At 42.4% G+C, this 16961-nt stretch overlaps 1 protein-coding gene across 1 annotated transcript in view; it reads left to right on the top strand.

Annotated features, from left to right (window-relative positions):
* LOC148502852 (cytochrome P450 2G1-like) overlaps positions 1-16238 on the top strand; it is a 48038-nt gene extending 31800 nt beyond the window's left edge. The window contains exons 8-10 of the mRNA XM_088449292.1: positions 3504-3691; positions 11776-11917; positions 15296-16238. Of these exons, the coding sequence (XP_088305418.1) occupies positions 3504-3691; positions 11776-11917; positions 15296-15483 (518 nt within the window). The 3' untranslated portion in view covers positions 15484-16238. The remainder of the gene's footprint in view (positions 1-3503; positions 3692-11775; positions 11918-15295) is intronic.
* The last annotated feature ends 723 nt before the right edge of the window (positions 16239-16961 follow it).

Raw genomic sequence — 16961 nt, 5'->3', positions numbered from 1 at the left:
ACATCGGCCAGCTGCATGCGAACCCAGCATTGCTATCCAACCTGAATCACGTCCTAATTTCCACCCATTTGTTTGGTAGAGGGGGGGAGGGATAAGGGACAAAGGAGAGGTTTTATTAGTGTCCTTTCTACCTTAGGACTGTCTATACTGAGAGAGTCTCTATGCAAACTGTGGTGCAGCCTGCAACAGTTCTGACTTCTCCCTTTTTAGTGCACGGCAATAACTGGCAAGCCACAAAATGTCCTTAACAAAGTTCATAAGTTTCCAGGCCTCCTGGATGTCCCACATGTTCTAGAAACTATGGTATGAGTCTAATGAAAGACTGTTCCTGGTACAACAGGATGGAGACACTGAGCCTGAATAACTATGGATAATAATACTGCATATGCATGCAGTTCAACTGCGATAGCAAGCCAAACCACTGCGATCGCAATGCAAACTCAGCACTGCAAAAGGACATCCACTCTACCATACGCACATTCGTAATACTTAGCAGAATAGCTAAACCATCAGTACAATCAAATGCCATATGACGAACTGCACACAGTTGCACAAGCCCAGACCTTACTCAGAAATTGCTAACAGCCACGCACACGATGAGATTTCAGGCTGCATAGGCTCTCGCAGTAGATAATTTATGAACGCCCCTGAAACGGCGTGCAAATGCACTGGCATGCCTGCGTTTCCCCAATCACCCCCGTCACCACCCACAAATGGCATTTCCTCTCAACCACTCTGCTATGGGTCTGCGTACCGTCTGCGATCGCAGTGGCTGGTTTGCGCACATGCACTGCGATGCATACGCATGCGCACAATGCAACAATTAGCCAATTGCGTGCATATTAGCAACTGCGATTCTTGCTGATCAGGCCCAGATGTGGTCTCCACATTGTCAAGGCACCAGGAGCAATGTCTATGTTTGCACAGGTAGCAAACCCTGTAATGATGTCAATACCAGGTATTTGTGACTATTGGTAAGATTACCAGAGGCCACATTTTTTACAGATGGTCTTCATAGTGTCTTCAGGGAGCACTGGAATAAAACACATTGGGGGCGATTCAAATGTTTAGCCAGCGGCTTTTTTTTTTTTTACACTCCCGACAGAGCAATTCAATTGTTGCTCTGTCGGGGCGCGATAGCCGCCGGCGCCAGCATTTCTGCACGCACTCAGGAGTGTGCAAGCAGAAATGTGACTGAAACACCCTGGTTAGGGTGTGCTAACAGCAGATAGCGCACCCTAACCAATAATTAAGATGGGTTTAGCCACTTTAGATGGCTAAACCTCGTCTTTCAGTCAGCGAAGAGGGCGATAATTAATGAGCGCCCAGAACATTTGAATAGCAAACTGGGTGCTCATTAATTAGCGTGCCCTAAAAAACAATTGAATTCCCCCCATTGTGTCTTTCCCCCCCTCATGAAGCAGTAGATAGCCTTTAATTTCCACAAGATGGGCTCAACTCCCTCCAGATGGTACTTCCTCACAAACTTGCTTATGTCCAAGTAAGAAAGTGTCCCATTTGTAAGGTATGGAGTTGTAGAACTTCTTACAGATGAGCACCCTACTGTACATAGGGTCAGGCAGAAGTTAAACATATAGGGCCTGATTCAGACCCGGAAGCTATTTGCGGCCGCTCGCTATCAAAAAGGGGCCGTCTATACAAAACATGTGCTTGCTCTTTGCGGTGTAAGGATGCCTCTATGTCTTGGCGGGCGAGGGCTTATTGCGCTCGCAAGTGTTCAAAGACGCCCTCTTTACCACTCGCAACAAACGTCTTCTCCGGGAAATGTAGGATTAATCGGGACCATCGGGAGCCATCGGAGCTGCTCGCAGCACTTAAGGTAGACCTAGCCTCCCCAAGCAGTGCGAGCAGTTCAGGGGAAAATCATCCAAGTCACATGTTCAATGATGCTACTTTGCTAATTATGCACGCCCTTTAAACAGTGTTTTGGCGGTCACAAATGCCTGCATTCGCAATACCACTCCCCCTTTCACAAGCACCTTCCCCTGTTACCACCCGCAAATGGCAGTATCTGTCACTCAAAGTAGCGGCCCGACTGCGGGCAACGGGCAAGCACTTTCCCATCGCAATGACTGGTTCACGCACACGCATTGTAAATTATACGCATGTGCAGATTGAGAAAAATTGCTCAATGCGAGCGCAACTTAGCGTCTGGGTCTGAATCAGGCCCTGAGTTGCTTGCAGAGCCATTTTCCCTCTAATAAAATCTTGGGCATATAGTTACAGTATAACAAAAGAAGGCTTCAGTATGATATCTGTACCAACTTTAAGGGTGTCTTTGTGCATAGGGCCAATTCAGACCAGGACGCTAAGCTGCGTTTGCACGCAGCCGAAAAGGGCTGGGTTTGCAAATCCCGCAATCGCATGGCATGGTTGAAGGATGCCCTCTATGTCTTAGCGTGCGGCGTCTAAGTGATCACAAGCTGGTCTAGTGCCACTCCTTTGCCTTCGCAGCACACGTCATCTCCAGGAAGAGTATAAGACAATCGGTAACATGCATCGAGAACCATCGGCTGCATATGCATTAATTATGGACGCCCTTAAATTGGTGTAAAAACGCCAAGACACGCCTGCACTAGTGCAAGCACACCCCGTTTACAGAGACCTGTCCCAGACACAACCCACAGACACCCCTTTCTGTCACTCAAACTACCGCTATGGAAGTATGCAAGAGAGCGATCGCTATGACTGGCTTGCACACGTGCAATGCGATGCATGCACAGATCGCGAAAATCGACCAGCAGCGTGCAAACACAACCTAGCTTCCGGGTCTGAATCGGGCCCATAGTTCCTTCCTTTTACTTTGTACATTTTGAAGTCCCAGATGAAGTAGAATGCTACCCTTGTGAATCATGATCAGAGGTGGCCATGCCTTGGTCATGTAATAAAAAACAGAATGGATCTTGATGAGCTGCACCAGTGCTTTCCCTTCAATGGAACAGTCTCTGAGGCTCCATAGAGCAATCTGTTTTCTCACAGTTGCAAAACTTTCATCACAATACTTTAGGGCCAAAGTTTCACTACTGATCTAGACTACCGGGATCCTAATGATGTCTAATACAATTGCCATTATTAGGTCCAGCATGACATGTATTCCCCTTAATAGGGCTGAAATGGCATTTGCCCAACTGAGTTATTATTTGTTTGTTTCTTTTGTCTTTCCTTGGGTCAAAACATATCAAATGAATAAAAGGTTACATTTTAACAGGCCTAGGTATATTAATCAGCATTATTAGCTCTGTGTAACTATGAGTTCATTATGTATTTAAACGAGAATATTTTACTTTTTTTAAAAGACTAAATCAACATGATGGTAATGTCAACAAACCTGAAATTACAATCTAAACAGAATTTTATATTAAAAAATGTTTTAAGAAATTATTTATGGAGAATAAAAATTAAAACACGTAATTTATTTTCCTTTGAAAAGAAAGGCCAAGCAACATAAAACATGTCATTCTTCACCTTTACGCTTGTTCTAGATAAGTTGCATAAGGAAATAGATTGTGTGATAGGCCAAAATCGAAGTCCAAACATTGAGGACCGGATCAAGATGCCATACATGGACGCTGTCATCCACGAGATCCAGAGGTTTAGTGATGTTCTCCCCATGAATCTTCCTCACAAAGTCATCAGAGACACCACATTCAGAGGATTCACCATTCCAAAGGCAAGTGGGGCAGTTCTAAATATTGCATACAGAATACTTCTTATGCAATAATTTTTTTATGTATTTCTAATACTGATTTGCATATATTATTTTTAAAATGTATAGTTAAGTTGGCAATTTAATACAACAAAAACCACTATATATATATATATATATATATATATATATATATATATATTCATACATTTCAGAGGAGAAATTATTTAACTTCTAATCACTTCCTTAAATATAGAGCTACAGTATCTAACACTCTTACCACAATGCTCTGGCCACGTCCAAACAAATACTCCATATAATAATCTTTCATCTGTGCTCAGGTTTCTAACCAGCAAGTCCCTTTGTAATGCATTTCAATTCCTCTCACTGGGTGGGATGTACTAAGGGGATGTAGTTATGATGCCGGTCTCAATCCTGACAGCAGAATCCCGGCAAGGGATTAACAAAGGCATCGTACCGATGCCTATGTTATTTCTGACACCGGAATGCTGAGGATGCTGGACTGATCAAAGGTAAACCCGGGGTGCCCTTAGCATTAGCCGCGGGGAGGTGGGTTAGTATTAGGGCCTGAAGCGGGGTTAGCGTTAGGTTTTTTGGGGGAAGATTAGGGTTAGACACCCCTAGGGTGGAGAATTAGGGTTAGGCACCACGGGAGGAGGTTAGGGTTAGGCACCACTAAGGAAGGGTTAAGGGGGGACAGTGGAGGGTTAAAATACTTACCTACCCCAGTCGGGATCTCCTCTGGGAATGGCATCCGCTGTCGGGATTTGAAGAGCCGACGGCAATTCAATTCCATTCCTGTACTAAGCACTACATACACAATGCGGTACGTACCGCTGTTGATTACCGCAGTGTGTATCTAGAAATGTGATTTACATCGCAAAGAACAGCTGTTCTGATAAGAGCTGTCCTTTGTGTTGCCCCCGGATAGAGGGACTTCTTGGATTTTCTATTCAGATGATACACAAATATATTTTTAATTGGACCTTTTAGCACCTACTGTATATGGAGGGCATTACTGAATGCCTATCTGTCATTTCAACTTAATTCTCTTGCTTCTTACTACCTAAAACTCAGTCTTCAACAACTGAGCTAATTATCTAGTCACCATTGAACAAAAACTACATACTGGCATCTCTGATTTTGTTTACAATAAAATAATCAATCCTACCATTCAAACTTGATGTCTTAGGGGTATATTTACAAAAGTGTGGGTTTTTAGAAGTGAAGTTGTTGCCCATAGCAACCAATCATATTTTAGCTACTATCTTCTAGAAGGGGCTAGATAAATTATAAGCAAAATTTTATTGGATGCTATGGGCAACATCTCCGCTTCTAAAAACACGCACTTTAGTAAATATATCCCTTAGTGTTATGCTAGACTCAGAACTATCCTTGTTTCTCCCATTCAGTGTGAATGTGAATCCAAATTCAGGTACATACACTTAAGAAAAATCTCCAGAACATGCACATATGTCACTCAAGACATTACAAAAACTTTAATATATGCACTCACAGGGCTGCCATCAGAAATGGTGGGGCCGAGACCGACAAAATAGGCAGGGCCCCCCTCCCCAGGGGATGGAGCAGAGGTGGGCGGAGCTGTGCATAATGTGGGTGGAGCTACATATGGGTTGTGGCATCAATTGGTGCATAAAACAGTTTAAAAATTCTCAAAGTTTGGGCTCTGCTGGTGATTGTTATTATAATCAGAGCCACATAAAATACACTGAAGTAGCCACAACCACATTAAATACATTGAAATAGCCGGATCCACATAACATACATTTAATAGCCAGATCCACATAATATATATTTAATATTTTCATCCACATAAAATACATTGAAATCCACATAACACACATTTAATAGCCAGATCCACATAAAATACATGTGGGCGTCTATGTACAGGCTGGTGTTCATCTAACTTCACCCGGCGATCGCACGTTAAGACATTCGGATGTCCTAATGTCTTAATGTGCGATCGCGGAATTTGTATACTTCCTTTCCTTATGGCTGCATGCGAACTCAGCCTAGCAAATGGGTCTGAAGTGGGCCCATACAGTAGCTACATATAAATAATAGGATGTTTATGAAATTTTTTTTAAATCGTTTTGTGCTGCCTTATGTGAGAAGTGTATATTTTATTATTGCTGTGTAGTGAGGATTTAATTGTAAAGTGATTGACAGTTTTGACAGGCCAAGTGTTGGTTGCAATGGGGAGGTGGCAACTCAAATGCAGACACATCATGTCTGTTTTTCGGGGCGTGTCTCTGCCTATAACTTTTATCCCATATGCAGTAGAAATGCCTCCTGCTTCTTAGTAAGTAAGAATGCTTTCTAAAATAGAAGTGTTAATAGTTTATTTTATCAATTAAAAAAATGCAAAGTGAATGAACAGAAGAGAATTCTAAATCAAATCTATATTTGGTGTGACCACCCTTTGCCTTCAAAACAGCATCAATTCTTCTAGGTACACTTGCACAAAGTCAGGAATTTTGTAGCATTATAGTCAGGTGTATGATTAACCAATCATACCAAACATGAAAATGATGATCACTATCACCTATGTAGGTTGAAACACAGTCATTAACTGAAACAGAAACAGCTGTGTAGGAGGCTTAAAACTGGGTGAGAAACAGCTAAACTCTGGTGAGGTTGTAGAAGACAGTTTCATGTTACAGGTCATACACCATGGCAAGTCTGAGCACAGCAACAAGGTATTAGGTAGTTATACTGCATCAGAAAGGTCTCTCCTAGGCAAAGATTTCAAAGCAGACTAGGATTTTTTGAAGAAGCACAAATAAACGGGCAATGTTGAGGACCATAGACGCAGTGGTTGGCCAAGGAAACTTAGTGCATCAGAAGAAAGTACATCATGCTTACTTCCCTTCAAAACCAGAAGATGTCCAGCAGTGCCATCAGCTCAGAACTTGCAGAAACCAGTGGGAGCTAGGTACACCCATCTACTGTTCGGCAAAGTCTGGCCAGAAGTGGTCTACATGGAAGTGGAAACAAGGCCAAGCGACTCAACTATGCACAAAAACATAGGAACTGGGGTGCAGAAAAATGGCAGCAGGTGCTCTGGACTGTTGAGTCCAAATTTTAAATATTTGGCTGTTAGAAGGCATTTTGTTCACCAAAGGGCTGGAGAGTGGTACAATAATGAGTGTCTGCAGGCAACAGTGAATCTTAGTGGAGATTCCTTGCAAGTTTGAGGATTTGGTCAGAATGAGTGGCGTCATCAATGCTGAGAAATATCAGGGTGACGTCTGAATTGCTCCAAATTTATTATGTGCAGGGCAATGACCCCAAAACATGCAGCCAATGTCATTAAGGACTATCTTCAGTGTAAAGAAGAAAAATAAGTCCTATAAGTGATGATATGACCCCCATAGAGCCCTGATCTCAACACCATCAAATCTGTATGGGATTACATAAAGAGGCAGAAGGATTTAAGCAAGCCTACATCAACAGAAGATCTGTGGTTAGTTCTCCAAAATATTTGGAAGAACCTCCCTGCTGAGTTCCTTCAAAAACTGTGTGCAAGTGTACCTAGAAGAATTAATTCTGTTTTGAAGGCAAAGAGTGGTCACACCAAATACTGATTTGATTTAGATTTCACTTTGCATTTTGTTAATTGATAAAAACAAACTATTAACACTTCTATCTTTGAAAGCATTCTTACTTTTCAGTATTTTCCACACCTGCCTAAATCTTTTGCACAGTATTATATATATATATATATATATATATATATATATATGGTCAAACATTGAGGTGCATTGTATAATCAGATTTCTGCATCTAAAGGGCACATCAGCTGCTGAAATGCATCACCAACTTGTCAAGGTATGTGGTGACAACATTATGTCATGGAAACAGGGCCGGATTGAGGGGCCACATGGACCTGGAGCTGAAAATGACCAATGGCCTATTATGAGAAGCAAAGTGGGTGTGATCAGTGTTGTGTGGGTGTGGCCTGTGCCATGTGAGTGTGTACACCCCTTTACCCAATGTCTCCATAAATATGTAAAAGAAGAACAAATGCTTCATTTTGTGTGGTAAATAGAAATACAATTTTACTACTTATGATTTATGGCTGACCGTGTGGAGAGCAGATGGCCAGTCAACATCATGTTATCATAACAGTGGGCCTATTTTTATGTGGAGGCCTGGAGCTGTAGCTCCATCCGCCCCATTGTTAATCTGGCCCTGCATGGAAAACAGTTTGGGTTTGGCGCACTGCCTTTGATAATGGCTGGGCAGACATTCAAGATGAGCAGCGATCTGGCTGGCCAAGCATGTCCACTACAGATGACAATTTGGGCCACTGATTCAGGAGGACAGACGCATTCGAGTTAGTGATATTGCTGACAAACTGAACATCTCAGTGGGTAGTGTGCATAACATCATTCATGAGCAACTGGGGGACAGGAAAAAGTGTTCACGCTGGGTACTGAAGCAAAACACATATGTTCACCAGTAGGATGACATTGTCTCTCGTGCACTTGACGTGGTACCATGAGGAGGGTATTGTTACAGACGATGAAATGTAGATGCATCATGTGATACCAGAGATGAAGCAAGCACCTATTAACATGGAAACATGCATCATCCCCACCTTCAAAGAAATTCAAAACAACTCCATCAGCAAAGAAGGTCATGGCAACAGTGTGTTGGGACCACATTGGTTGGTTGATTTACTCACCAAGGGAAATACTGTGCATGTTGTCTGCTATTTTGGCACATTGAGCTGGTTGTGGAACACAATTCACTGAAAACGACCTGGGTTGCTGCAAACAGGAGTCAATATCACCAGGCAGCACGCCTGGGAGAGCCGGAAGCTCTCACATTGACATCACTGCTGATGTCAGTTGGGCCGCCCACAAACGGCAGGCATTCGCATGGGAACGCCTCCGTTTGGGAAGCCACCCCCACGCCACGCCTACCAAACGGGGCGAGCTGTCAATCACCATCGACAGCTCGCCCCCTTTGGTATGAGACCCGGAGCGACGGAGCGCCCGTCGCTAACCGGGTCTCGCGCATGCACACAACGGAGCCGGCTCAGTGGGCAAACATCGACCCGGTTGCGGGTGCTCAGCGCTTGCGACCGGGTCTGAATCAGGCCCTTAATGCTGTGCATCAGTGCAGCTCAAGCAGGGGTTAAATATCTGTCATAAGTTAATAGCACACATTAATGTCACAGTCAGTTGTATTCATTAATCTGAAGATATATAGCTGTTGTCACTAGCATAAGCACTATTCGTAAATGCCAAGATGTTTATAAGGTTTGGATCACATTCATCGGTATACGTAGCAAATTCCAAAAAACTAATGGATTTTAATCACTAGAACCTTTTGTATCCATTATTAAAAGCACAGACTGTGCAGCTGTGTTTCCATTGCTGGGAGCAGAAAAGTAGCAATTCAGCCTTATCTCAGATATCTGGTAAGTTGCATTAATAGTTAAAGGCGGTAAAGTGATTACCAGGCACCATCTGGCATTTGAACTTTATTTTACAAGCCTGGCTATATAACTTCAGATTAATGAATACAACGGACTGTGACATTAATGTGTGCTATTAATATATACAACAGATATTTAACCCCTGCTTGAGTTGTACATATGCCAAGTCCGGCAACAGGGGGATACAAGGGATAAACCCGTGCCAGGCCTCAAGGTCCTGAGGGGCCCCAAGGTTTAAAGGGCGCAGGAGCAGAAACTGCATCGGCCGTGGGTCCACGGCTGATAGTACATAATAAATTGATCGTCCTTAGGGATGGACATCGATGGTCGATGTTTGCCGATCATCAATGTTTTTCTTTCGATGCTAGTGTTTCTATCATGATGGCAGCATTCCGATGTTTGCGGCCATCGAATGGTAATCATTCAATGGTGTTGCGATGGTGGCTTCCTTTCTTTAACTGTTAAAAGCTCTGCCTCCCCTGTCTGCTGTGTCTCTGCCTCTGATAACATTCATGGATCATGTTGCTGGGATCGTTGGTGGCTGTCTCTCACTGCCTCAGACCTGGCCCTCCCTCCCCTCTCTGCTAGCTCTGATTGGCTCTCTGAGACAGTGAGAGCCAATCAGTGTGCAGCCCTGGCCCTGCAGCAGCTGTCACTCACAGACACAGAGTGATAGATAACATTTACACCAGCAGAGATGAAGAGTGACTTCTCTGCTGGTGCTGTAAGAGGTTAGTTTTCATTGTGTTATAAGTATATTTTAAACATGTTTTTACACTTCACTTTCTTGTTGTTTAAACTGCCCACAGCAGCAGCAGTAGCAGAATTATCTGATTCTACATGTGCCTGTATAATGGGATTTATTTTGGTAACAGTGCTACTATAATTTTTTATGTACTTGTTTTTTAGCTATATGGGCTGGTGTATATTGTATTGTGTCTAATTCTTATATTAAATAGACCATTTTCAAAGTGGAGGGCACAGGGGGAAAGGTGGGTGGTGGGGGCTGTATATGGGAGACCAGTGATATCTGTATATGGGAGTGCTGCAACTGAAGGGTCACAGGACAGGGATGCAAGGTAAGGAGGGCTGGACCTGGGAGGCACAGGGCTGGGAGATTTAGACTAAAGGTGCCCACACGCATAGCAATTTTTTTCCCGATCTGGCCGATTCCAACACATTGGAACGACAGATCGGGTAAAAAATGTCCAAATCGTGAGTCCCCACTCACGATGACGATGCGATGCGCGCTCCTGCTGGTCGCACATCTCATCTTCAGATCTGATCTGACAATCTAGGAAACAATGCACTGTAAAAAAGTCTGGCTGCAGGAGATTGTATGAAGATTGGACAGCATATCGTGTGCTGATCGTGTGCTGAGCTGCCAGGGAGAATTTCAAGGGAAATTGGACACCTCGTCGGATCGTGAGTACAACGGTATGTATGTGGGCACCTTTAGGGGAAGTGAAATACAGGGTTGGACTTATTGGAGACAAAGTGATGGCTTGAAGTAGTGGAGGGGTGGCAAATGGCAGGGAAGACTGGAAGGTGGCACAGGGCAAGGAAACTAGTTGGACTGGGGAGGGCACATGTCAGGGTCAGGAACTGTGTCATAATACATGTACCTGGTTACAACTGGAGAAAAGTGATAGTGGCATTTTGAATATGGTGCCGGCCATGAACCAATCACAGCTTGCGGAGAGGCAGCCAACCTAGAGCAGCTGCTGCGGCCACTCCTGATCATCTGCCATTCCACAAGCTCTGATTGGCTTGCAGCCGGCACCAAATTTGAAATACCATTGGCACTATTTCTCCTTGCCTGGTTAGGTGCCAGTGCGCCAGCTGCAGCCAAGTACATGAACTATGACACTGACATGTGCCCCTCCAGACCAGCCAGTCTTCCCTGCCCTGTGCCATCCCCCCACCATGTCTAGCTATCCTGTGCATGTTCCCTACAGTCAGCTTGTAGCCCACCACAAATCACACCGCTGCCACCTGGGCCCCCATCTCTCGCTGGCCCCAGGACTCCAGTACCGGAATTCCCCCCCTGATTGCGGCCCTGATTCTAAGTTACCAAAGAGTTATTCAGAGCTTCAATAATAGACTTATCCGCAACCAATGCTGTGACTTTCTACACATTCATTTGTGAAACTGCTGGTGGATGTAACAATACAAATCCTGGTGGCTGTGAATCTTAAATATTTGCTCACAGCCACTGCATACAAATTTGCAGCAGCTGTGGCACCAGAGCCATAATTAGGCTTTTTGGTGCTCTGTGCCAGAGAGAGCATTGGCGCCAGCCCCCCCTCCATTTTTTAAATAGGGACATAAGAGAGTGCACCTGAAAAAGGGCCTTAACTTCATGGGGAAGGGCCAGGGAAGATATAAGAGTACTCCTGCGGCAGCCAGGAGATGCCGGGGATAAAAGAAGAGGAAGCTACAAGTAAGAATGATGATAAACATGAAAATTGACAGGTCCAAACAGCGCCCCCTGCTCTGCCGTGCCCTGTGCCATAGCACTGGTCGCACTACCCTAGTTACGGCCCTGATCAGCTCATATCTCTGAAACGGGACCTTTGATCATTTTTTTCTTTCTTTTTGTCATTTCTGAATACAGGGCACTGATGTTTATCCTCTGCTTTGTACTGTCCTACGAGACCCCAGCCAGTTCACCACACCAGACAAATTCAACCCTGGACACTTTCTCGATGAGTCTGGGTGCTTTAAGAAGAATGATGCTTTTATGCCATTTTCTACAGGTAAAGCACAACTTTCTCAATTAAGTAAAATATTAAAGGGGGCCAATTCCACCACACAAGGCCATAATAGAAGAGATAATACATAAATAGTTTTTATGCATTGTACATTAGCTACTTTTTATCACCACCTACTTTCCAACATGCCAAACTGATGGCAACAAAATCGTGCATGACCATGGAATATATAAGATTGCTTCCCATCAAAATAATGTTACATTCTACAAATTCATGGTACATGTGTCCTTTTGTATATTGGTGCTGATGTGGCAAATCATGACATGTACTGTATGGCGCGAGTTATGCACCTGAATTGGGTATGCACGCTGCCTTTGCACCCATGGTTGCATGGTGCACATGCTGCCGCAGCCTGGCATACCCTGGCACACGCGTATGCGGCAAGTTTCATGGAGAAATACGTGCACACGTTTGCCATCAAAGATGGTAGAGGACACAACTGGGTACGTACACACCTTAATATGTCCTGAGCCATATCTGAACTAACAGAACAACAGAATCGGTCAAGGATACTGTATAAAACATGTGTAATTTGCTTCAGCACGTGCACCGAATACTAAGACTCACTGTTTGCTTCCGTGAAAAGAGATGGATCTGACTGAGGATCAGACCCTTAAGTCTGTGTGGAATTATGTGAGCTACTGTAAATAAAACCGGAAAATCTTACTTACTTTTGCTCTCTCTCCACCCTGCCAGTCCCTGAGATACTTATAATGGTGCAAACCAGAAAATCAGTTTCACACTCTCAGGGGATCTTTTATTATTGATTTCCATTTTTCCTCTAAGCATACAATTGGGAAAATGTACATGGCAGGAACCTTGAAAATACCAACAGGGGATATATTTACTAAGTGTTGGTTTAGGTTTATACATAAGGATTCCAGGTGGGTATACAATCTGCTGATTTACAAAAGATAAATCTGATGGGATTCCGCAGAAAATACAGATGTTAGTGTGGTACCCTTACCGGTATTTTGTATTGGTTAGAGTGTTGTGCTGGATCGTGTCTCGACTTTTACCAGATCTTGAGTCTCTTGGTTCTCATTCTCGGTTTAGAGAGGTAAGGAGGAATTACAGGCATAGATAGTCACCAGTTTAGTTTCAAATAAGGGTTACATTTTATTAAACAGGCAATTTCACACACTGAGAAAAACTCAGAAAATAGCAATTTCCAACCATTACATTTACTAGTAAATCACACTATGAACAACAAGGTTTTATTTTACTGGAATACTTGAATGGCTGATGACTCGTTTCAGTAAAGAGAACAGCAAAGTGGAGATACTGGGGAATTCAAGTAGGTTAACCTAACAAGCACATACAATTGAATGTATATTGTACAATACTATAAACAGGAATAAATATATTAGAAGAATATCTCCAAAACTCACAAATCACTTCTCTAAGTATTCTCAGAACTCAAATTTCCTATCTACCTAAATACAGATAAATTACTGCCAGTTTTAAAGTCCAGCGTGTTCTGTAGAGGTGGTGCACATTATTAATTTACTTTAGTTGGTACCAACTTAATGAGTAGGGTTATATAAGTATTGGAGGAGGGTATGCTGCAGACCGTTGCCCGGGTTAATTTTAATGGAGAAAACATCTAGTTTCCTTTATCTGGGGGTAATCCTGACTGTTACCGTGTATTCTTACTGAGCAAACTTTTTCCTGAGGAGTCTGTAAAAGTTTATGCTGTCTGTCTTATCCTGTCTGCATACGTCCTTTACCAGAAAGTCGTTTACAGGCTATACAGGGATGTCGTAATAAGGTGAGCAGAGGAATGCAGTGTAATTAAAGTCTGACCTACGCTCTGAACTTCCAGTCATTAATTAGTTAAGTTTCATTGCTCTCTGTCCCTACAGCTGTTCTTTGGAGATGTGCAGCTGATACTGAATGTATAGAAGCTTATTAGGAGGAGGAATGAGAGTCTCTCTGTATGTGACAGCTATACGGCTATTTACCCCACTGGAGATTAGTGACTCATTACACCTGCCAGCTGAAGTGTAGGGCCGTTGTGCTGAGCTGTGATAATTAATTAATTTATCACTGACCTCTCCCTGGTGCTTGCTCCGGGTGTCCTGACTCCAGTGCCTGCAACTGAAGGAGTCACTCCTCTGCCTCCGTTCATTTACCTCAGCCAGCCTACCTATTATCCTACTGCTCACTGGGGAGGGTCCATTTCTCTGGCTGCCACCAACAGCCCGCCTTATGGGGAGGAGGGATGGCCAGCTCTGTCACATCCTTCTGCTGCACATACTAATTAAAGGAAACTTCCGGCTCTCTGTCCCTGCTACAGCCGGACCTCATAATCAGAGCTTCTGCTCACCGGTCACCTCAGGAGCGCAGGTAATCAGCCCACCGACCTGCTCTGCCTCCTCCAATGGTCATCTCACAAAGTTGCCTCGACCGTTGGGGAGAGCGGTTATTTATAGACTTGACCTCTCCCTGCGCATGCCAGTTGCCTTCCCGCCTAACCCACGCTCCACTGTCTTTCTCACTACAACCAGGGCTCCCCTGCTAAGGGAAACATCCACTAGACGATCTACTCCCTGTCCAATCTCTAAACAATTTTTCCTTGATTTTTTCCCTTTAAATTTTATTTTTCAGTCTGAACGATTTGCAAACGATTTGCAAACTATCGTTAATAGATCAAGTGAAATTGACCTGCATGTTCAGTAGACTGACGAGACGATCAAACGACCAGCAGGAGCGCGCATCGTTGATCGTTAACGACCAAACACTGCACAATTTATAAATGATTTTTAAATGATTGAACGATAACGACGTCGTTATCGTTCAATCGCCTGCTAAAATCGTGGACTGTTATGTTTCAGTAGAAGTATAGAAACCACAGATTATCTATGTTACAGGTTTAGAAGCTCTAATGCCAAAAGTTGCTCTGCTCAAGGCCTTGAAGACTACCAGAATATTTGTGTTTCACATCTTTTCCACCTCTGAGATTTCATTACCATAAGGAAATATTCCGTCTGTCAGAGATTATCTCCAGTGACTAATCTATAAGGACTAAATAATCTCCACGTACTAATCTTCAATTCACTTTACAAAACGAATTACCTTTGCTAGAGAAAACGCTGTACATCAGAGGATGTGGGGCATTAAAGCCATGTCATTTATAGTAGATAAATACAGATTTGTTTCATCTGTTTCATTGTGAATCGTGCAGGGATCACTGTAAAACAACTAAAATGACAAGTGCTTTCCTCCTTCATGTTACACAAATATGATGATAAAAAATAATCATACTGTACTAGTTAAGTAACAACTGCACCAATCACATTTCTGCTTTCATTTTACATTCATACATGTTAGTTAACAAAATAATTGTTCTCTATATTTTAGGTAAACGGATTTGCCTTGGTGAAGGTCTGGCCCGCATGGAGCTGTTTCTCTTCCTCGCAACTATCCTGCAGAATTTTACGCTAACTTCAGAGACTCAATTCACAGACGATGATATTGCCCCTCAAATGACTGGCTTTGCAAATGTTCCCATTAATTATGAGATGACATTTAAACCTCGTGTAGAATAACTCAAAATTATAAAAGTATATAATAAAAGTCACAAAAAGAAGAAAAAGAGAGTGTCTAGTATGGTGCACTTATTATTCACTGATCCTTGTTACATAATTACAAATTGTAACATAAAAGACAATCTGTATATAAAATTGCAGGGAAACCTAATCATTGTAGGAATAACTGGCTTTATGATCAGTGACAAACAGAATATAGCCTGCATATGACAGGCAGCACACACTGCAGTAACTTGCAAACAAATCAATCAATATCGGTAGCCAGATTATAGAAGAGAAATATAAACTAACCAGTGGTATAAAAATACAGTTTTTAAAACACTTATTTGTATTTTCTTCCTTTACACACTAATTTCTTTACTGTTTGCGATATATGCCAATTTTATTTTTTTTAGCCTAAATAATGGAATTCTGGAGAATTCATATTTTTTAATGAATAACCAATAAAATCTAATTATAGTTTTAACAGAAATATTGATCAATATAGAGACATGGATCAGTGAATAATAAGTGCACCATACTAGACACTCGCTTTTTCTTCTTTTTGTGGCTTATAATCATAATAGAGTGATTGGTAGCACCCCAGCTAGATGCATTACTGAATATATCAAATTGATTGATAGCTGGGTTATCCACATATACTCAACCCATTTAATAAAGAACACATTATATATATATATATATATATATATATATTATACACAAATATCACTGGTGTGGGATCAAAACCAACTAGTATATATAATAAAACTGTATATTATGTGAATTTAAATATAATTAAAATGTGCTATTTTAAGTAAGTTCTGAATTTTGATTTCCAATTAACATATATATCCACAAGGGCACCCTTAGGGGGTTTTACTTTTGTACAGAACCCCTCTTTCCCCTCCTGGGTGCTGAAAATGATTGTATACCTACTCTCTCATGCAGGAGCTTCAGGCACCATAGATGGCTGTCGGCATGAGCGGGAGTGGTGGTACTTGTTCAGGAAGCAGCAGAACAGACCAACCAATGTGCTCATTGTCTCTATGTCCCCAGGAGGTGTGAAGCACTCATTGCTTGGAGGAAGGGATTCCCCTTAAAGGTTTCTGTAGTAGATATGTGGCATCAAATTACTACATTGATGTTACCATTTTTATTCTTTAAATCATAATCCACAAAACATCCATGCCGTGCAAACAGTTTTTGAAACTATTAATATCTCCAATATTTAATGGGCCAATCCCCATCCATAAGATATGATGGTAAAGTAGAACCTTAGTGATGTTCCCTAAAAAAAAAGAAAACCTACACAACTAGTATTAACAGCAAGAACAGAATACACTGAGGAGTCAGTTACATACAAGATCACACATCACAGAGGTACTCAAACCTCATTTTAAACAAACAAACAAACAGTAAAATTAAAAGTGATAAATGACATGACCATTCTACAGCTAAACAGATTATCTTTTCAGTGCTTTATTTTAGTTTTATTT

The sequence above is a fragment of the Taudactylus pleione genome, unplaced genomic scaffold (assembly GCF_031769625.1).
Source record: "Taudactylus pleione unplaced genomic scaffold, aTauple2 ptg000481l, whole genome shotgun sequence".
Classification (NCBI taxonomy): Eukaryota; Metazoa; Chordata; class Amphibia; order Anura; family Myobatrachidae; genus Taudactylus; species Taudactylus pleione.
The sequence above is the reverse complement of the archived record's forward strand: the minus strand, read 5'-3'. Positions and strand labels throughout refer to the sequence as shown.